The sequence below is a fragment of the Capricornis sumatraensis genome, chromosome 23, assembly GCF_032405125.1.
Source record: "Capricornis sumatraensis isolate serow.1 chromosome 23, serow.2, whole genome shotgun sequence".
NCBI classification, from domain to species: Eukaryota; Metazoa; Chordata; class Mammalia; order Artiodactyla; family Bovidae; genus Capricornis; species Capricornis sumatraensis.
The window spans coordinates 37908758-37930901 of NC_091091.1; the positions used below are offsets into that span (position 1 = coordinate 37908758).

Consider the following 22144-nt stretch of genomic DNA (forward strand, 5'->3'; position numbering starts at 1 on the left):
TCCAATACTTTGGCCACCTGATGTGAAGAGCTGACTCACTGGAAAAGACCCTGATGCTGGGAAAGATTGAAGGCAAAAGGAGAAGGGATGGCAGAGAATGAGATGGTTAGATAGCATCACTGACTCAATGGACATGAATTTGAGCAAACTCTGGGAGATAGTGAAGAACAGGGAAGCCTGGCATGCTGCAGTCCATGGGATGTCAGAGTCAGACATGACTTAGCAACTGAACAATAGGTTGTAAAAGTCCCTGGTCCACACCTTCCCCAACCATGTCAGCTCTCCTACCCTAAAATAACACAGTTGCCAGCTGTGTATCTTTCAAGAACTTTCCCCTGAGTTTACATGTAAGTATCCACATGTAACTTTATATTATAATGTGAATAAAACACAGATAGATAGTGTTTATTTGAAACATTAATAGGATCATCCTATGTTTTATTCTGGAACTTGTTTCCCCTCACCTTTAACAGGCTTTGGGAATCTTTCCATAATACTATACACAGATAGCTACTTCCATCTTTTAACAGTTACACAGTTTTCTGTAGTATGGCAGCATCATAATTTTTAAAAAAAACCTGTCCCATATTAAAGGATACTTGGATTGTTTCTGATTTTTCAATGTTCTAAACAGTATATATATATGCTCATTTTAGCTGTAAGCTTTCTGCCTCTCTCACAACACATGATTGATGAGCCTTATTCATGTCAGCAGAAGGTCCTACTAAGGGATGTCAGAGATTTTGTCTGTTTTCTTCACTGCTATGTTCTCAGTGCCCACAACAGTGCCTGCTCAGCCTAAGTGCACAATAAACATTTGTTGAATGAATAATTGACCATAAAGGGAGGATGCAGCTGAAAATCATTTTCACAATTAATTGCCTAACACTTATACTTTACAAAGGCATTTTTACTCCCTAATCATATTCTAGGGCTTCCCTGATAACTCAGTTGGTAAAGAATCCTCTTACAATGCAGGAGACCCTGGTTTGATTCCTGGGTTGGGAAGATCCCTTGGAGAAGGGATAGGCTACCCACTCCAGTATTCTTGGGCTTCCTTTGTGGCTCAGCTGATAAAGAACCTGCCTGCAATGTGGGAGACCTGGGTTTGATCCCTGGGTTGGGACTCCAGTATTTTGGCTTAGAGAATTCCATGGACTGTATAGTCCATGGGGTTGCAAAGAGTCGGACACCACTGAGCGACTTTCACTTTCACTTTCATCATATTCTAGCCTTAGAACAGTTGTGTGAGGTCAGTACAGCTTGCATTGTTATTACCCCCAACTTACTGATGGGGGGAAAACAGGAAATTTCATGTCTGAGCACATTAAAATTTCTAGTTCTCCAACTAGCCCTTGAAGGCAAGGATCATAATTCACTAAATTTTTTAACCCTGTTAATTGCAAGTCAATTGCAAATTTCCTTATAAATGGTAAATGTACAATATTGGTTAAGTGAATAAATGATCCCCTGATACTATAAATGTTAAGTGGTCCCATCCTTGTGAGAGCACAGGGCTTCCTAGCCCACTCTGCTTTCAAGACGGCCACCAAGCTGTCCTGAGCCAACTTCGCCACCTGGTGGCTGGTGGGGAAATCGCCTTTTCTTCCCCACTGCTTCCGGATATGCTTTTTCCTCCATCACGACTGGCTCAAATCTACCTCTGACAATCCTCCTTCTAGGCTTACATACCTACTAAATTTCCTTTCCTTTTCTCTTTAGAATTTTAAGTCTTACCCTCCTCTACTCTCTCCAAATTATTTAAAAGTAAAGGACAACCAGCCAACCCCAATCATGACTGAGAAGTCAAACTATAATGCTCTGGTAGCAGTGAAAAGGGAAGACATACATTTTGAAGTAGAAACAGATTCAGGGCCACTCAGCCTTCAAAGTACCCCAGGACCCCTTACAGTCTCTCCATAAGTCTTCATCTAATTCCTTATCCCGTCAACTCTGCCTGCTTTGAAATGTGTTTTCCCTTGTCAGTTAACATTCACTTCTATTTTTCTGTTTTTTTTTTTTTAAATTATGACAACCTCTATCCAAACACCTATAAGATGTCAACATAGTGCCTTGAAGATAGCAAGATATGTTTCTGGAAAAAGAAAAGAATTTTGCTTTCTTCCTATTTTTTTTTTTTTCACACGGGGCACACAACCACTAAAATTATGTTTCTACCAAGTGTAAAATTCTATATCTTATGAACACTTCACTTAATAGACTTTGGGGGAAGAGAAACTTGGAACTTTGATCATCATTTATAACATCGTTTCTATGAGGTACAAACATATTGAGTCCTAGATAGTGATTAAGAAAGAAACTTTTGGAACATAATCTATTTGAAAGTTAAGACCGTCAATCTCCCTTTCTGACTCCAGCACAGATTCTTATTAGGCTCCAAGGGGCACACACATACACACATCCTCACCACTTTACCCCCCTTTAAAAATACCGAAAATCCAAATAAATCCCTCCCACCCCTTCGCCTCCATCCCCTGCCTCTATCAGGAAATGCAATGCCTCACTGCAAATATAAAAGAGTTACAGCATCAAAGAGGGAGAGTTTGGTAGATGGTGGGCCCAGCTGGATCTTCAGATTGCATTCCCTTTTTAAGGCCTTTTGGACTTCACTGCTGTCCTGCAGAGGGAAGCAGTGCTGAGGGTTGGTGCACTGGGAGGTGGGTACCCAACCCTGCTACTCTCTTCTATTTAGTTCCAGACATTGTATTTGCCTTGTCTTAGCTCAGCATCTCTTGCTTTCTTTTTCTCCTTCCCCATATTCCTAGTTTGGTCTTTTGCTATAGTATTTTTCCAGGATGCTTTCCTTTCTTTTTCTTTATTGAGGCATAAAAATTTACAGTAAAATACACAGGTCTTAAGGTCGGTGAGTTTTGGCAGCTGAATGTGTCTGTGTTACCATGGCCCAAATCAAGATATAGAACATTCCTAGGATCCCAGAAAGTTCCCTTGTTCCCCTTTCAGTGAACCTTCTCCCAGAGGCAACCACTCTTCTGAATTCTATACCCAGTTATGAACTTCATGTAGATAGAATCATTTAGTATATTTCTTTCTTTTCCTTTCCTTACCAGAACACTGGCAATGAAAAGGTATAAATATAAACTTCTTTTCTTTTCCAAGATTGTCAAAAGTTAACATCCCAAATGCTGACAGTAGTGCCCTCTGGTCAGGAGGGGTTTAAGTGATTGTTACTATCTTCATTATACATTCTAATCTAGTATGTGTGCACATGTTAGTTGCTCAGGTGTGTCTGACTCTTTTCAAGCCCGTGGACTATAGCCTGCAGGCTCCTCTGTCCATGGAATTCTCTAGGCAAGAATACTGGAGAGGGGTAGCCATTCCCTTCTCCAGAGGATCTTCCTGACCAAGGAACAAAACTAGGTCTCCTGCATTGCAGGCAAATTCTTTACCATCTGAGCCACCAGGGAAGCACTAGTCTAGTATACAGATATACATATAATTTTATAATAATGAAAACAAATAAAGCTTTTTCATGGGAGGTGGGGCCATGGCTCTTGGGGAGAGTGAAGATGTGAGGTTCAGAATGAGTGTGGGGATAGAGCCCTGGGCACCTGAAGGCTGAGAACACACTCCCTAGCTAAGGACTCGCTAGAGGCAGGGGACATGGTACACCATCTCAAAGTCAGAGACACCTTGAGCTATTTCCTATCTGGAGTCTCAATTATCCCGTTAGATGTGGAATTATTTGCTCAAAGGATTTCTCCAACCTCCAACTCTTCCCCTTAAATCTTAGCAAAGAAAAGCATTGTCTAAGCAAGAGTTAAAAATGCTATTAAAGTCATGAAAACACACACACATATGCAACTTTAAACTCTTAATCACACATTTGAGCGATGTAAGTAAAGCAAATGGCAATTGAACAAAATATACAAATAATAATACAGCAAAAATTGTAGATAAAATCTGTACACTATGGTCTCTAACATTTGAAGTCAGATAGCGGCAACTCCTTGTTCTGTTTCCTTGATGGTCCTGCAATACAGATTGGTACGTACATGGAGAAAGAATGTGTGTAAGAGGGGCAGAAATGAAGAAAAAGTTTTGAATCCCAAAATAACATTCGCAGAAATACTTAAAACAAAGAGAAAACAACCTAGCAATTTCACAACAGAATGCAAGGCCTAACTTGGTTAAATGGTCTCATATGTGGTATCTGTGGAGCTCGGAGGCTTGGAATGAGCCAGCTCAGGCCAGTCCCAGGGTTCTGTGTGAACTGGCTGGGCAGTGATCGTGTCCTGATAGTTCAGCCTCACAGAGCCTGTTTCTGTCTCTTTAAACTGCAGTGATAGTGGCTACCCACCTGAAGGGGTTGGTGGGAGGGATGACTGAAGTGAGGTGTGAACAAACTCCTTATGCACCGTATATACTAGCCATATGCCAACTGCTTATTGTCTCTTCCAGAACTGGAATAAATGCTCTGGAGAGAATGGGGGGTCCAGACTCTGGTGGGCTCAAGAGCAAAGTATTCAGTCTTTTCTTACCCTGTGGAACTTCCTCACTGGGGAAAGGGAGACGTTTTGATAGGAAATGAGATGGTGGGATGGTGGGGGTGGGGTGGGATACTGGAATCAGATAGACAGGCTTGGAATTCAGACCCCTTCGTTTACTAGCTGTGTGTGAGGTTAGGTGAACCTCTTAACATTTCAGAGCCCCTGTGTTCTTATCTGAAAAGTGAGAAGAGAAGTATTTTGATGGATTGTTCTGAAGACTGGATGAAATAGGTCCTTGTAATGAGTGCTTAGCCCAGTACCCTTGGCAGGTGCCATGAGTGGTAGAAATGCAAGATGCTTTGGTGGCAAATGCACAATGAAAAAGACCCTTTCTTGTTCCCAGCACACGTGAGCATCTGCTCCTTAAACTATGATGGGGTTGGCGGGGTGGGGGCTCAGAGCAAGGGGCAGAAACATGGAACTCGTAACACTTCCACAATTAGAACAAAGTTTTCTACCACTCTGGGCAGGGGCTAGACAAATCACCTGGATGAAGGAAATACTACAGATGGGCCAGATGTGCTGAAGTCCACCTCGGGGAGATTCACATGGTTGGCACTGTGATCCACCCTTCATCTGGAAGCCCTGGCGTCTTGTGCGTGTTCAGACGCCTCCCCAGGCAGCCAGGCTCCGAGACTGCAGCCGTGGGGAGGAGGAGGAGGAGGGGTCAGTTGTTTTATTTTTAGCAGTGTGAAGACATTTTCCCACTTCCTGGTCCCCAGCTCATCTTAGCAAATACCTCAGAGTCCAGCCAGGGACCGAGTCGCGAGGGCATAGCCTGCACTCTTCCACGTCGGCAAAAACGTGGAAGCCTTTTCCTAAGGCTGGGGACTGGACCAGATCAGAGGAGGACTCGCTGAACCCGGGGTTTTGCCTGAAGTGGGAAGCCCACCTCTTGGTCAGATTTTAGCCGAGTTTCATTGCTTTGTTCCACAAGGTGTTCGCCAGGTAGCCATTTGGGTGATCTACTTTCAAGAAATAAACAGCTCGCCACACCCCGCCTCCTGGCGGTCTCTGATTGTTCTTGCCCTTTCTCCAAGTCTTCCTCCCGCCGCCCATTCCCACCCCCCCTCCACTCCAATTTCTCTTCCCGACTCCCAGGCCTCAGAAGTAGACCCTTCAGGTTCATCGGGCTGTAAAGTCGGGGCGTTTCTCTTTCCTGATGCTTTAGTCGGCACTAGACTTCAATGATCTTTTTTCCTCCCTCCGTAAACTGGATCTCCGGCGTGGGGCTAATAACCTAGGGACATCTGAAATCCCGATTCCGTTCCACCTGGCCCCAGCCCTCCTGCGGGAGCTCTCAACTGCTTGCTTTCTTCGGCTCTTAATAGATATTAGAAGCCGACCACCTGATCTGCAAGCGGTCTAAGCCACAGACAGCTTTTCCAGCCGCGGGGTCGGCGGAGGGCGGCTGCAGGTTGGAGCCGGGCCCCGCGTGCGCGCCCGCGTCGGGCGCCGAGGCCGGAGCAGTCATTCCGGCGTCTGGAGCCCAGAACCCGGGGTGAAAGGCCTCCGCTGCTCTCGCAGGCGCCGCAGCCGAGCATATGCTGCACTCTCCAAATTCATTTTTAATTCATGACATCAGTGTAGGGACCGACCACAGGAGTCTCTAAACAGCCTCTCTCAAAACCAAAACAACCACGCGAGCAGGGAGAGGGGCCGGCCGCCGAGTCCAGAACGTCGGCTCCTCGGTCCCCAGGGACTGGGCATTTGGAAACCACTTTCCAGAACGAACCTGCTGTCCCTTACGGCAGAGTTCCCTCCCTCCCCCACCCCCCTTCGGTCCCTGGAGCCTAAACTGGACTCCAGGGTTATTTGTTATAAAGACATGGCTGGTGTCAAAGTGGTTTCGATTAGGATTTTTTTCAATAACGTTGCATGAAAACGATCAAATATGTACTTGCAGGAAGATTAAAGGCTTCCCTAAATACTTTTACACACATAAAATAAATATATTTATATGTACTTATATATGAAGAACTATCTACACATACAGTATAATATATAATGTATAAAAAGATGTTAAATAATACAGTATTGTAATATTAGAGGTTAAATATATGCCAAGCAGTACATAATATGATGAAATACATATAATATATTTTCTATATTAAACAATATAGAAAACAAACGGCCCGAATGTAAAATATATTAGACAGTATCCTTCTCTGAAATATCCAAAGTCCTGGTGTCCCTGAATCCCAGCTCAGCACAGGGCACCTAAAAGGAAGGAAGGAGGCTCACAGTGGTTCCTGAGTGCTGATGCTGCCACCCCGGCTCCCCACAAGACACCCAAGTGTCTTGGGCTGGATCAGCTGCTTATTGGAGTGACAGAGTTAACAGATGATCTCTCTCTCTCTCTCTTTTTTTTTATATAGAACATAACCACATTTATTTAAGAATGTATTCCAGTATCAAATGGCAAATTTCAACAACGCAAAAACTATTACATTTGCACCAAACTCATATTCTCTTAGCAAATTTCAAGTATTTAGTACATTTTTAGCAATAGTTACCATGCTCTTAACGGAGGAGGTCAGACTCCAAATGAAGGGGAGACACAGATTTCCTAAAGGAGACCTGAGGGCATCCATTCCCAGGACCACTGCAAGCCCTGAATCTGGCCTTCTGTCCCACGAGTGTAAACGTAAGTGTTCTTTTCTCAGGCACCTAAGACAACTTTAAGGGCCATTTTCCAACGTAGGCATTTACAGGCAATTTGGAGATTGAAACGGATCTTTTTATGCAAGATATGAACGTTCTGGAGGCCCTTTTAAGTTGTGGTTAGAAAGGCGGTTAACAAACCCGGGGATGGGCTGCAGGAGACGACTCAAAGCAAAGCAAAATGCAGTTAGAAATTTGATATTAACCGCGCACTCGCCAGTCCTGCAGCCTAACTACCATCGCTGCGTGCTTACTCTTCTGGTGCTGGGGGAAAAAGGAGAAACACTGACAGCGAAGTCACCCTGAAGAATTACCTCGTTTAAATGGGAAAAAAAAATAGCTCCGTGGTTTACTGGCAAACTAAAAGAATGTGCGTGGGAATTCGTTTTTCTCCGGAGTTACCCAGGAGTGGAACCTCAAAATCAGATGGGGGAGGACGGTGGCAAATGAGGGCGGTTTTCGATGGAAAGGAGCGGCCCGCCTCGGAGCGGCCTCCGGACCCCAAGCCCCTCTTCCGAGCCCCCGTTCCCGAGTCGGAGGCCCGGGGCGCACGCCACTGGGAGCGCCTGGCGGCGGGGCCGTAAGCGGCCCCGGAGCGCGCTGCCGCGCCAGAGCTTTTATTTGCAGCCTCTTGAACTCTCCGCTTCTGGTTCTCTTCCCTTCGAGCGCCCTGCCGTGGAGTGTTAGACAAGCCCTGTCGTCTGTGGGCTCTCACCTCAGAGTCAATATTATCTCAGATGGGCACAATAGACTGGAATGAAAAGCTAATATTGAACCAATGAGGTCCCTGCCCGCGCCGCCGCGATGCCACCCTTTGTTGCGCAGCCCCGGGCGAGCGGCTGGCGGCCGCGCTAAGTGCGGGGCGGCTGTGGCCCGGCCTCTCAGAGTCCCCCCCTCAACGGGGGTGTGGCCGGGTTGGGGGACACGCGGAACGCAGCTGTGCTTCGGGTCGCCGGCAGTGGGGCCCCACTCTCGCCTCTGCTCCACCGCCAGGAGCTTGGCTGGGTCTCGGGAGAAGCGGGCAGCACCGCGTGCACCGCCCCCCCCCACCCCCAGCTCAGACATAGAGGGGACGCAAATAGGGGAGCAGGGCCTGGTGTGCCCAACCTCTGGATGCCCTCCCCTGAATATAACTGTGGTGGGCAGCCAAGCAGCTTCGGGGCCCTGACCTTCAGAAGGCTTCTCTGGATCGTCTTGGGGAGCGGCCTGGCCGTGACGGGGGCCGCCTGTAATTAAAGATCGCCAGGGGCCAAGGCTCCGGGAGGAGGGTATCCTCAGGAAGGGGGCCATCAGACCCTCCCTGTGGGACTCTTCGGAAGCTCCCAGCTGGCGGCTCTTCTGTCCCCTGGCCAGGCCAGCTCCGCGCAGGCTGGGCAGAGCCAGGGAGGCAGAGATCGGTCGCTAGGCCAGGGACTTTCGGGGCACCTTGCTGGCTGCGAGGGGTCCTCGGGCCGCGCTCCGGGATCCCCGACGCCGGCGCAGGGCCGCTCTGTGGGTATCCGCGGAGGTTTCAGGGCCGCTTTGAAGGGCAACAAGAGGGTGTGGAGCGCACGATGTCTCCGCCGGGTCAGCCCCTGCGCTGACTGGCCGCAGTGAGGCCGCCGACCTTCTGATCCTAAACTCGGGGCTTTAGTCCGCAGAAGACTACCCGGGAGGAAGCAAGAGCGTGTGGGGTGAGGCCTAAGGTGGAAACAGTGGCCTGGAGGACAATAGTGGACAAATGAGTTCAAGGCAAGTGATGGGGTTACGGCGCCTGGACTGGCTTCGCAGCATGTCCCTTCAGCCTGCCGGGTCTTCACTGCTATTTCTCATTGGCTTGAACGCATTGACGTTGGACGCTGGGGAGCTGGAAGTGGAAGGAACCTGGCCCCAAGGCTCTTTGCAGATGACCTCTCTGAGCCTCAATTTTCTCATCTGGAAAATGGGTCTCATGACTCCTTCTATACCAGATTACGAGGTTCACTGAGAACTGGGTGTGCACAAACATGCCTTTAAAAGCTAAAATTCATTACAGGGAGCAGAATTGCCCTTCTAAGTCTTCCCCAGTATCTTCCCAGGGTTTCTTGGAGAGCTGCATCGTCCAAGAGAAAAAGCCTCCAGTTTCTTTCTTTTTTCCAACAGCCATGATCTTTCTAAGCCCTAGTTTAGCCCCCAGAGCCCAGAAAACGAGGAAGTACAAAAAGAGGAGACAAGTTCCTGAGAGAGGGCCCGGCGGCCCACCAGCATTTCAGAAACTGTCCCTAGGTTTGAAAGTGGATTGCCACTGACACCCCCAAGGATGTCCTTGAAGGACTGGGCCCCACTAGTTATAAGGCCCGTGAAGGGTGTCAAGAGCGGAGTCTGAAACGAAAAGACGGCAGAGAAGGTAGCCTAAGAGTCAGCAGATGAGTTCCTGCTGCCCGTGTTGGTCCTGTGACCCTGTGCTGCAGGTCACCTTATCCGGCCACAGGCAGCTCCTACAATAGTCGGTGACCTGGCGGCCCACTGAAGCCAAGGCTTTTGGGACTGTTGGAGGGGAGAACAACAACTCTAGACACCCACCAGCGGGGAGAGGGCAGGGGAGAGGGAGCTGTCTCCACCCCTGACCCGGGAGTCGCCTGAGCAAAAGCGTCCAAGTTCCTTAATTCTTGCATCCATCAGTCTGCCCCCACACCTATCCTTGCTTGGGTTTTAGACTCATTTGAAGGTAGCCAAGGGAGAGAGAAACCGAAACTTCCTTTGATCTGTTTCTTTGCTTTCAATAGTGAAAAGGGACAGCCTGTGTGTTGAGAGATTGACGAGTTTCAGCGTCGTGAAGGAGGTAAACTCGATGGTCAGGTCCTGAACTTTCTGCATCAGTGCGGAGTTCCTGGCTCCTGAAACGCTGGCTCTCAAAAGGGATGGATCTCTGAGACCCAGACGCTGGCAGCCTCCTCCTAACAGCCGGAGAAGGATAGCGTGTTTCCTGCAGTTGTCTGGGGCTGCAGAAGCCTGGACCTGGGTCCAACCCTCCTGGGAGGGCTCGGTCCCCCCTCTCCCCCCAGTGAACGCCTTGAACAGTTACACACCGGTTTCCAATGAACCCCGCTCGGATTCCACGACTTCATCTCATGGAGGAGCCGACTTGCCCTGGGACAGATAAGGGCTCCGGGAGAAAGGGGCCGGTCACCACGGCCGCCCTATCCGACTGCGTGATCAACCAGTGCCCCAGTAATAACCATCGGGACCCTTGTCTCGGGGCGTCCTCGGCCGGCCTCGAGGGGGCGTGAAGTTAGGAGAGCCGCACGCGAGACCCCCACGGGAGAGAACCGCACCGGAAAGCCCTCTCGACTGTACCCCAGGCCGGGCCAGCGCAAGCCAGCATAGGCCCATGCTGAGCCACCGTGGTCAGGCCGCAGGAGAGAGGACTGACGCATGAAATCGTGGCCTCATCTGAGCGGTATGGCCCCGACAACAGGTGATGGGGGCCTCGCCGTCCTTTTTGGAGCACTACAGGGTCTCTCTTTGCATCCTTCCGAAAGAAGCCCCACTGGGGTGGAGCTGGAATTCAAGCGTGGGTGGTGAACTTTGAAGCGGCGAGCTGATGGAGGGAGGAGAGACGGATCTCCAAGCTGCCCTCTCTTTCTCTGAGCCAACTTTGACGTTCTCTTCCGGCTCAGGCTGCGGTCGCGGGAAGGTCTTGGCAGTGGGGCACACAGGGGCTCAGCCGCCGGCGGGGATGCGGCTAGCGCCCAGGCCCTCGCCACTAGGCGCCGCTGCGCGCACGCGGATACCCGCCCCAGGCCGCTGCGCCAGCCCAGCGAGCGGCCTCAAGGGAGGACAGCAGAAAGGGATTTGCCGTAGTAACAATTTAAAGAAATGTTTTTAGGATATTAATTGTTCTCTTCGTTGTCCCACCGCCGTTCTACGCATTTGGAGAGGCCAGGTGGCTGGGAATCACAGTGGGTTGGAGGAATTCTTAGCCGGGTCCCAAGGATCTCCCCATCCCGGACACCTTTCTCATGCCTTGGTCCCAGGAAGCGGCTTCCCCTCCATCGACGTCCGCGCTTCCCGCGCTGCTAGGCGGGCCCACAGTGCAGCCTCACGGTACCGCTGGTACCGCTCACCTGGAGGCTAACTGCCGCGTTTAGCGGAGTGCCACACGTACAAAGCCATCGCCTGACATTAACATTTGATAAACGGTAAAAAAAAAAAAGACCTCGATGCTGGGGACAATTGAGGGCAAGAGGAGAAGGGGGCGACAAAGGATGAGATGGTTGGATGGCATCACTGACTCAATGAACATGAGTCTGAGCAAACTCAGGGAGATGGTGATGGACAGAGAAGCCTGGAGTGCTGCAGTCCATGGGGTCGCAAAGAGTCAGACAGGACTTGGCGACTGAACAACAACTGTGCCAAGCATTAGCTCACTTACTCCTCTCAAACAACTAATAATAATAATCCTATATTTCCTTTTCAGAAAGAAAACCGAGGCTCAAGAAGGTGAAGGTCACACAGGTAGTGGCCCAGGCAGCACCTGGCGTCCATCCTGGGTTGCAGGAAGCTATGCATCCACCCCAGTTGTCAAACAGGCCTGGCAGGAGCCGGAGGAGGGAAAAGCACTGCTGTTTGCTCCTCCAAATGTAGGGGGTCTGCTGGGAAACTCAGAGCAGATGGTATGGGAGAGAGGACCAGAAATCGCTGCCCTTTGATGTCTCCCTAGCCAAGAATGCAAGCCTCTCTCACCCCCAGCATCCCCTTAAAGAAGCCCCTGGCCTTTAGGAGAAGGTGGAGGGGAACATGTCAGGAGCATGAGGTGAGCAGTAGCTTATGTTTGTACAACTTTATTGTTCAGTCTTGAAGCCCAGTGAGAAGCCTTGGAGGGGAGCCTTGCTTTGATAATAGCAATATCAAAGACAGGGACTACCTTTATTACAGCTCATTCATTACATGCTAGACACCAAGCACTTTGCTGGGCTTATCCTGAATGATCAGCTAGGTTTATCATTGAGCAATCTCAAGAGCCAAGATGTAACTTTGCCTAAGATCATCCAGGTCTGGCTTTGGGAGGGTCGAGGGTGGGGGCAGTACATACAGTAAAACTCACCCTTTGTTGTACACAATTCTGAGTTTTTAAAACACACACACACAGATGTATAACTGCCTGCCATGATCAGGAGGTAGAGGGGTTCTATCACTCCCTCCACAGCCTTGCAGGCAGCATTGGTTGTGATTTTAACAGATGACAAAATGGAGTTTGGGAGAGGTGGTGGTGTTGCCTAAGATTGCTCAGTGAGTAAGCGACAGATCAGTGACTTGAACTTTCATCATGTGCCTGCCAGATCAGCTACCTGCACAGTGTAGCCTCCTAAATCTACTGAGCTCAACCCTCAGCGGCTGGGGCTGTGGAAGGGAAGAGCCTCCGAACCACCCCACCACAACACTCTCCACTGCTCGCACTGGTACTTAAGCCAACACCCACCTTTCCAGGAAGGGTGAGGAACAAAGACAGGCCAAATTCTGCAAGGCTGGGGAAGCCACAGTAAAGAGAACTGCAGCTGCTGGGTCCAGGGAGCGGAGTCTAGGGGCAGCTTAGGCTCCAGGTACAGACAGACTAGGGTGCCCAGCAACTTGATGCACCTCCACCGCCAGCCTAGTTAATGAGTTACTCTCCTAGTTAATTCCCCTGCATGTCGAGGCCAGCAGCGCCAACTCTTCCGAGCTCTTGGTCCTGGCGCATGAATTAGCATAGATTACTCTCCCCTTCCAGGACTTCGGAGTGAGGCCCCTCACTCACTGGAAACCCGCTTCTTCCTCACGGGGGCCCAGGAAAGGCGTGGGGCCAGCAGCAAACAGGGGCAGAGGAACTGGCTTGTCCTTCTGCCTCCAAGAAGGCCGATAGGAGATTCTCTCAGCCTCATCCACCTGCCGATAACTAGAGCCCTCTGGGGGTCAAGCCAGACCCCTTCAGGGCAGTTTGCAAGAGGCCGGTGGTCTGTCTCTTGTTGTAGGCTGGGAGAAGCCTGGGCCCTGGGCCCTGGCCAACTGGTCCTACTTTGGGAGGGAGGCTGGGGTCTGGGCTCCAGACCACTCACTTCGTTAGGACACTTTCTGGACACATCTTGACCAAAGCAGGGGAAAGCGTTTAAGGTGGTACCAGTAACACTTGAGTGCTCAGCCTGAGAGTTTAGAAGAGATGGCTTCACCCCTCCACCCAGACACTGAGTGGAGGCCCTTGGCCTTCAAGATCGTGTCCTTTTATTCCCTTCAGCTAAGATCACTAATATTGACTGTGCAATGAATGGCCATTCCCTGCCTGCAGACAGGGTGGGGCTTTTAGTACCCCCAGTTTCCATTTGGAGCTTAAGGCCGAGTTTGACAGGTCTGGTCTGCAGGCAAATCTGAACCTCCAGCCCTCCTGGAGATGTTTCTATGGAGAATGGGGTCCTCTCCCATCGACTCCAGGATCGGGGATCTACAACCCACCTAAACTGGGTGCTTCTTTCTGGGAACAGAGGGCTGACCTCTACTTCTACCCCAGACTGGCTGGCTAGTGCACCCCAAAGACTTCCAGTTTTCCTTGTGGCTTCAGGCTCTCTGTTGGCCTGGGCACAATGGGGCTTGTGTCCCTACAGCCTAAGTGAAGGAAGGTTTTCTGAACTGGAGATGATATTTTTGGTGGTCTGTGGTTTAGGACCCAGGGAGATAGTATTCAAAATGCACCTCACCCCAAAAGGCTGGATCCAGCACCCTCTTTCCTTGGGCCTGTGGGAAAGGATGGGGGGGATGCCACAAAGCAAGGTGGAGAGAAACTGCTAAGGGTGAAAACCCAGCCAAGAGCGTTGCCCAGAGCTGCCATCAGAGAGCTGAAGTCTGAGGCAGGGGCAGGCTTCTTGGGACATGGACACAAAGCTGAGGCCCAAGACTGTCCCATGTGTGAATGTGTGTATGTGCCCTGGGAAGTTTGGGAGGAGGCAGCACCTGATCTCTGCTGGGTCCTCCCTAAGGCCAGGTGCCTGGACAACCCCAGAAAACACACTCCTAACCCCTCTCTCGCCTAGAGTGTTTTCTAAAACGAGCGTTTGGACCCTCCTCTCACTGCACCCCCAATACAGACTATACCTGGAATAAAGAGAAACTGACATGAACATAAATACACAGTAGATGAATCCACAGAGGATCAAGGGTGACCCCAGGACAGGCAGCAGATAGCTGGCAAGGCAGGGGAACATGTTCCCAGACCTGCGGACTTATGACTGATGAATCTAGGGGTGGTGCAGCCTGACTTACAGGACTTCCCTCTTCTCCCCCTCCCAATCGACATTTTTTCAGTCTCACGGCAACCTCATCACCAAACACAGGCATTTCTTCGTCCTTAAGCAAAATGACATGGGCCGCCAAGTAAGAGATTTAAAGGATGCCAGTTTTTTTTTTTTTAATCATTGATTGTAAACGTGCAAAATACCTGCTGGTACTTCACTTTAGAAGAATGTAATTGGCAAAAAGAAAAAAAAGAGAGAAAAAAAGAGGCGGCTGATGAATAGATAATAGATCTTTAACCACCAATAAACAGAGAGCAGCGCCAGCAGCCTGGGGGATGTGATCATAATTATGCTGCTGCGTGAGCCAATGGGGACGAGGGAACTCGGCCCTAAAATCATCCCAAAACCGAAGGCAAGCTCGAAAATGCGGACATGGCCTGGAACTGGAGAAACGATCTGCGCTCCCTAATTGTAAGCCCTGGGTTTGCACAGCAACCCGCCCCTGGGACGACAGATGGCAGAATAATAATAGAAATAGTGACAATAAATAACAATAATGACAACAACACTGACAAAAATAACAACGACAACCTAATAGTAATAGTAACAGCACATCAGCCTCTCCCTTGACCTTGGACCCCTAGTCCCAGATGTTGAAGAAAGAGCTGTTTGGGGGAAGGAGATGAGCCCCTTTCCGGAAAGGAAAATCGAGACCCTGTGGGGAAGTTGGAAGCGCCCACCGTCCCGGCAGGTTCATCCACTCCGGTCTCAACTTGGAAAAGAACGAGCCGCGTCAAGGATGGAGACATCAGCGATCCTGAGACCTCGAGGCTACGCGCGGTTGGAGGACCCAGTACTCCTCCACGCCAGGCTCCCTCCTCACCTAGGAAATTGCCGGGAGTTTCGCTGACCGAACAGCTCCGTTAACCCTCGCCGGGAACCCACCCCTGCCCGCTTACCCTCGAGGGCTCCCGGGACGATTCCAGCTCCCCAGACGCGGGGCTGCGGGAGGGCAGCAGCGCGGAAGCGCTGGGCGCGAGCAGTCTGTAGTGTCCGCGCGTCCGTCTGTCCCCCTAAGCCCGGGCTCGGCAGGCTGGGGAATCCAGGGGGCCGCAGAGGAGGCGGCGCCGACCGCGGACTCTGCAGGGACCGGGGTGCCCCGGAGGGAGTGACGGCGGTGGAGAGGAGGCGGTGGCCGAGGGGGAGGAGGTGGGGAAAGAGGAGGAGGGAGAACTGAGGAGGAGAAGGAGGAAGAGGAGGGAGGAGAAAAAGCGAAGGAAGAGGAGGCGAAAGAGGAGGAGAAGCCGCTGCGGCGCCGCGGGATCGAGTGAGCTGGGGGCGCGGGGCGACGGCGCGGAGCGGCCGGGCGGCCCGGCGGGCGCAGGAGGCACGGCCGCAGCAACGGCGGCGACTCCGTTCCACTCTCGGCCCGGATCCAGGCCTCCGGGTTCCCAGGCGCTCGCCTCCCTCTGACGCACTTTAAAGAGTCTCCCCCCTTCCACCTCAGGGCGAGTAATAGCGACCAATCATCAAGCCATTTACCAGGCTTCGGAGGAAGCTGTTTATGTGATCCCCGCACTAATTAGGCTCATGAACTAACAAATCGTTTGCACAACTTGTGAAGAAGCGAACACTTCCATGGATTGTCCTTGGACTTAGGGCGCCCTGCCCGCCTTTTGCAGAGGAGAGAAAACTTTTTTTTTTGCCTCCCCCGAGAATCTACCCCCCCCCACTCCGCCTCTAACTTCGACCCCCCACCCCACGCCATCTCGCCAAAAAAAAAAAAAAAAAAATTACCCCAATCCACGCCTGCAAATTCTTCTGGAAGGATTTCTCCCCCTCTCTCCAGGTTGGGCGCGTTTGGTGCAAGATTCTCGGGATCCTCGGCGTTGCCTCTCCCTCCCCCTCCCCCCTCCTTTCCTTTTTCCTTTCCTTTCCTTTCTTTCTCCCTTTCCTCCCCCCACCCCCACCCCCACCCCCACCAAACAAGTCCCCAATTCTCGTCCGTTCTCGCCGCGGGCAGCGGGCAGCGGGCGGCGGAGGCAGCGCGCCGCGGTCGCCGGGAGCCGGGAGCCCCGGGCGCCCGCTCCTTGGCGCAGCATGTTCCAGCCGGCGCCCAAGCGCTGCTTCACCATCGAGTCACTGGTGGCCAAGGACAGTCCCCTGCCCGCCTCGCGCTCCGAGGATCCCATCCGTCCCGCGGCGCTCAGCTACGCCAACTCCAGCCCCATAAACCCGTTCCTCAACGGCTTCCACTCGGCCGCCGCCGCTGCCGCCGGCAGGGGCGTCTACTCCAACCCGGACTTGGTGTTCGCCGAGGCGGTCTCGCACCCGCCCAACCCGGCTGTGCCAGTGCACCCGGTGCCGCCGCCGCACGCCCTGGCCGCCCACCCCCTGCCCTCCTCGCACTCGCCACACCCCCTCTTCGCCTCTCAGCAGCGGGACCCGTCCACCTTCTACCCCTGGCTCATCCATCGCTATCGATATCTGGGCCACCGCTTCCAAGGTACGTGCCACGTCGCGGGGCCGCGGAGCGCTCCATCCCACGCTGCCCTCGGCCTGCTCCGGGTGGGCGCCCGGCGAGGCCTGGATGGAGGTTTTTCCGGCTCGACCGCCGGCGCGCTGAGTCTGGAAGCTGGGCGGCGAGGAGTCGGGCGTGGTGTTCGTCCCCAGCCTCCGAGCTGCGGCCGGTTTGGGGGCTGGCCTGAGGCCTCTTGATCCTTTAGTGAGGGACGCAGAAGAGTTGCCTCCGAATGCTCTCAAGGCGGGCTGTCTCAGCCTGCTCCGAGGGCTGGCCGCCGAGGAATCCATGGCCCGCGGGGTGCCCAGGCTCTCCGTCTCCTCGCCTATGCTCTCGCCGTCCTGGCTCCGAGGGGCTCGGGCAGGGCCCGGCCCCATGTTCGCCTTCCACTGCGTGTTCGCCACCCACTCCGCGCCCCTGTCTCCTAGACCCGCGACGCCTCGGTCTCTGACCCTCTTCCGGCAGCGAAGAGACCCTTACGGCCCCGGAGGAAAGTCTGGGGGGAGATTGTTTTATCCTGCTTATTTCGGAGGCTGGGGAGGGGCGGGAACCCGCGCGGGTAGGAACCTCTCCGAGGCTCGGGACTCTCGCGGTGACCTGCTCAATTCCGGCGCCGCGCCGCCGCGGCGGGAAGGCAGGTTCGGACTGATGTTTTTGTTTTTCTTTTGAAAGAAATGAACCGGGTCGGAAGATGGGCTAGAGGAAATCTGTTTGGGTGTTTTCCTTTCTTGCTGTTTTTTGGGATTTGTTTGTTTTCTCTGGGTGGAGGGTAGGAGGAAAGTTAAAACTCCAGTAAAGGGGACAAGTAATTAGTTTGGCGATCCGAGCGGGGAAAAGACCTACCTCCGGAGGCAGCCGATCAATACTCGGCGGCTTGTCCATTTGTTAACCCTTTGCGTTCCTGCCAGCGCCAAAAGTCGGGTAGACCCTCCCCCTTCCTTAATTTCAAAAACCAAACCAAACAAAAACAACGTTTTACCCTTATTCTCAGACCGAATTTGCCTCCATTCCCCCCTGAACTGTCGGTTTGTTTTTTGGGAGAGGGATTTGGTGAATCGATTTCCCACCCCAATGAGTGAACCTGAAACTGGCTTTGCTTGCAAAGTTTAGGGCTCCCTTTCCTCATTCTCCAGCAGCCACGGTCTTGGTCCTCACACCAGACTCGGAGCAGCTGGGATCTTCAGGGGCCGCGAACAGTCCTAAAAGTTGCCCGCAGCTCCTTACTCCCCCGGGTTACGATGTCTTCGCTCGCGTCTCCTAGTTCTCCGGAGCAGGGCAGCGGGGAAGCCAAGACCTCGGGGAGGCAGCGGCAGGAGAAACCCTGCGCGTTCGCCGGAGAGATTTCTGTGAAGCCCGGGCTGCAACGACACGCCCGGCCGCTGCGCTTTTCCGGAGGAGAAAGACTTTTAAAATACGTACCCGAGAAAACTTTAGATAGCGGCTCATCACCTCTCCGCCCCTCTTCCCCGGGGGCAAACTTTTCTCCGAGATGAGAAAAAAGAGAAAGGCGTTTCTTTGGGTCCAGGGCGCCAATCCCCGGATCCGGCCTTGGTGCCCGGCGCGGAGGTGGCGAGGCCCGCGGCGCCCAGGGGTCTGCAAAGCCCGCCTAGGACAACTGCTGGGTGGCAGCTGCTTAGGTCCGGGCCCAGCGGACAGGGCCAGGAGGCTGGACTGGCGTTCCCTTCGCGCGTCTGGAGGGGCCCGAGCCCCCATGGGCCAAGCCGCACCGGCTACGTCCGCGAAGGCCCTGAGCTCTCTGCCAGGTCAGCCCGGCTCCGGAGAAGCGCGCGGCCCGGGCTAGGATGGCCCCCTCTAACAGGACTTCTGCTGTGTTCCCTCAGGGAACGACACAAGCCCGGAGAGCTTCCTTTTGCACAACGCGCTGGCCCGAAAGCCGAAGCGGATCCGCACCGCCTTTTCCCCGTCCCAGCTTCTGAGGCTGGAACACGCCTTCGAGAAGAACCACTACGTGGTGGGCGCCGAGAGGAAGCAGTTGGCGCACAGCCTCAGCCTCACGGAAACTCAGGTGAGCGGGCCCCGGCGCGGCCACCGCATCCCCGATCCCCAGACACAGGCAGCCCGCAAAGTGCGAGGGCCTTCCACCAACAGGCCGGGAGTTACTCCCACGCCCTGGGCTCAAGATGTTTGTTTTGAGGGGCTCTTGGCTTCCTTGGGCTCCAGCACCAGACTGTAGGAGCCGACCTGCTGGAGGTTCTGGGGGGGAGGGGGGGGAGACCGGCTGAGTTGCTGTTTCTGTAGGGCCGGGCTGGACTCACAGCTCCTGGCTGAGACACCTCTGCACTTTTGATGAGACTTTCAGTGCGAGTCTGGGGTCACGGCTGGGGCCAGGAAGAGGTGTAGGAGCGTTTGGGGCTCTAGGCTGGAAAGAGAGGGCTTGGAGTGGGTTAAGAGCGAGGTCTGTGCTGCCAGAGGCTCACGGCTCACACGGACAGCTCCCAGTTACTCCCCTTGAGGGGACAGGAGAGTCAGGCCGTCGAGCCAGGCATCCTGGGTGCGTCCCTAAATCGGAGAAACTGAGCCAGGAGGCTGCGGAGAGGCGCTGCCTCAGGGGCAGACCCTTGCTGCGCAACAGGGTCCCCCGGCGGGCCAGGCTCCGGCCTGCCTCGGGGTTGGGGAGGTGGCTTCGGGCTACAGTAGGCGCAACTGTACGCGGAGCCGCAGGGCGGGGTCAAAGTTCCCGGCAAACAGTAACATTTTTGGGCAGATTAAGTTGTAACACTTTTCCTGGGAGGCGCAAAGAGGTCGAGGCTTTTGTTTTAAAACGTCCCCCCAGACAAAACCGAGGAGGGCCTCGCGGGTTGGTGCGGGGCCCGGCACAAGGCGCGGCCCGGCTGATTTCTCCTGGATAGCCGAGGCGGCGGTGGTCTTTGTCCGCCTCGCTGCCCACGCTGCCTGGAGTCTTTGTGTGCGTGTCAAGCCCCGAGCGCACCGACGCGCGCCTTGGGCGAGCGCCGGGGAGAAATGAATCGTCCTCCCCCTCAATTAGCAAACTCAAAGCAAATTAAACTCAGCCTTGTTCCAGCTCGGCTTTTTCAAGGGAACACTTTGGGGGACTGGGGGCATTCGGGGAGAGCAAGCCGGGACCTGGGCCTGCCGACTCAAAAGAGAAAGCCCAGCGGACTTCAGGGGCCTGGGGGTACTGCTAGCAGAGTAGGGACAACCCCGGGGTCGTGGAAGGAGCAGTCACCACCGTTTTCCTCACCTGTCCCTCGCTGCTGAGAAGCTCGGGCAGCGCCATTGTCTGGTCTGGTCAGTGTATAGGGACCCATCACCAATCTCCCCCAGGGACCGTGCAACCCAGTGCCACATCAGTGCTCCCCAGACTTCTAGCTGCCCTCGGGGGAGGCCAGGCCGCCAGCCCCGCCCTGGTAGGAAGTGATGCTATCGGGTGGGAGCTTGGCCCTGGCCTGCCCTGGAGCTGGTCAAGAAGAGGACAGAGGGGGCTCTTCCCTTGTCTTTCTCAGTTTTCCTTTTACTTCCCCTCTATCCCACGATCTTGCGGAAGCTTTCACTTTTGAGCCTCTTTTCCCAGCTGAAAAGATTCAGCTGGGTTAGTCCCCAGGGCTCTGTACCCCACCGTCCCCACTGGTTTTCCCCCCAAACCCCCACCCCCGACTGTCTCCCACAACCGCTCCTGCTCACCTGCGAGAGTCCTGGGCACAGAGGAGGAAGCGCAGGCAAATCCTGACTGCCTACCCCAGGGCCCAGGCCTTGCAGAGGAGGCGCTATATTTAGTCAGTCGCTGCTGAAACCGGCAGAAAATAGAAAGCACGTTGGGCCCAGCAGCGGGAATGAACTCTTTGCGGCACTGGTTAGGCAGAGGGAGTCAGGGACCTTTTAATTTTCCTTTACTTATTATTTTATAGGGGCTTCCCAACGTTTGGCAGGCTTTTGCACTCAACGGGGATGTGGGGGTCCTGAGCTGGCTGAAGTTAAAAGGGGCACCAAGCACGCGGAGCCGGCGGGGCCAGGGGAAAGGTTTCCCCAGGAGGGCTCAGAAGGGCCGGGATCCAGGCTTCGCGGGGCCTGGCAACAGGAGCTCTGTTCCCCAAGGGAGGGCTGCAGCGGGGTGGGGGTGCCGCTTAACAGGATGTGCGGCCCGGGACACTGGACTTTTGTGGTCTCAGCCCAGGATCTGGCCAGGCAATAGAGGAGGAGGTAGGAGGGCGCTGTGCAGGAATACTAACGCGCCCTCTCTGCCTCTCCTGCAGGTAAAAGTATGGTTTCAGAACCGAAGGACGAAGTTCAAAAGGCAGAAGCTGGAGGAAGAAGGCTCAGATTCGCAACAAAAGAAAAAAGGGACGCACCATATTAACCGGTGGAGGATCGCCACTAAGCAGGCGAGTCCCGAGGAAATAGATGTGACCTCAGACGATTAAAAACAGACAGAACCCCACCGAAACGGACATCACAGAGCAAAACAGAGACAGGGAGAGGAGGGGAAGATGAAAAAAAAAAAGAAAACAAAAAACCCTACAAAACAAAAACAACCGCACACACACATTCACGGAGAAGGGGACAGGGAGTCAGAGAGAGGAGCCGCGGCGCGACGTAGACGGGCGGCAGAACGCAGGGTTCTGATCCGAGGCCGCGCCTAGATGGCAGAAGACGGGAGGCTCCTTGATGAACACGCTACCCTTGTCTAAAGAGGCAGCTGAGTGAGTGAGTGAGTGAGGCAGAAAGAAAGAGAGAGAGAGAGAGATCCTAAGGTGGCAAAGCCGAAGGCGCTCTGACAAGGGGAGCTGTCAGTCAAACGCCAAACCAGAGAGACAGATGATTGGCAGGTATTCCGTTTATCGCAGTCCAATTAAAAAAAAATGATGATGATAATGGTGATGATAAAAAAAAAAAACCCAACCAGGCACAGGACTTTCAAATTTTGCCCTTCAAAGTGTTTTTTCCCCCCAATCTTTAAAAATAATTAGTAATAATAACAATCGAGATTCCATATCCAGCCCCATCCCACACCTGTTCAAAAACTTGAATTGCATGTAGCCGTTGTTGGGCGAATGGTGTCTAAAGACAGAAAATGAATTGTAATTTTCTTTTCCTTTTAAAGACAGGTTCTGTGTGTTTTTTATTTTGATTTTTTTTTTCAAGAAACGTGCAGTCTGTAAACACTTTCTGATACCTTCTGATGTCAAAGCGACTGTGAAAGCTAAATGAGTTAGGCTCAGCAACAGTGGCCC

The 22144-nt window shown here is 53.1% G+C and overlaps 1 protein-coding gene across 2 annotated transcripts; it reads left to right on the forward strand.

Annotated features, from left to right (window-relative positions):
* The first annotated feature begins 16513 nt into the window (after positions 1-16513).
* On the forward strand, positions 16514-21334 carry EMX2 (empty spiracles homeobox 2). 2 transcript variants are annotated; one of them, XM_068961710.1, is made up of 3 exons: positions 16514-16919; positions 18776-18960; positions 21167-21334. In XM_068961710.1, the coding sequence occupies exons 1-3, from the start codon at positions 16514-16516 to the stop codon at positions 21332-21334; spliced, it is 759 nt and encodes a 252-aa protein (XP_068817811.1). The 2 variants fall into 2 exon arrangements, with proteins under 2 accessions (XP_068817811.1, XP_068817812.1); XM_068961711.1 differs by lacking the exon at positions 18776-18960 and having other exon boundaries at positions 21167-21270.
* The last annotated feature ends 810 nt before the right edge of the window (positions 21335-22144 follow it).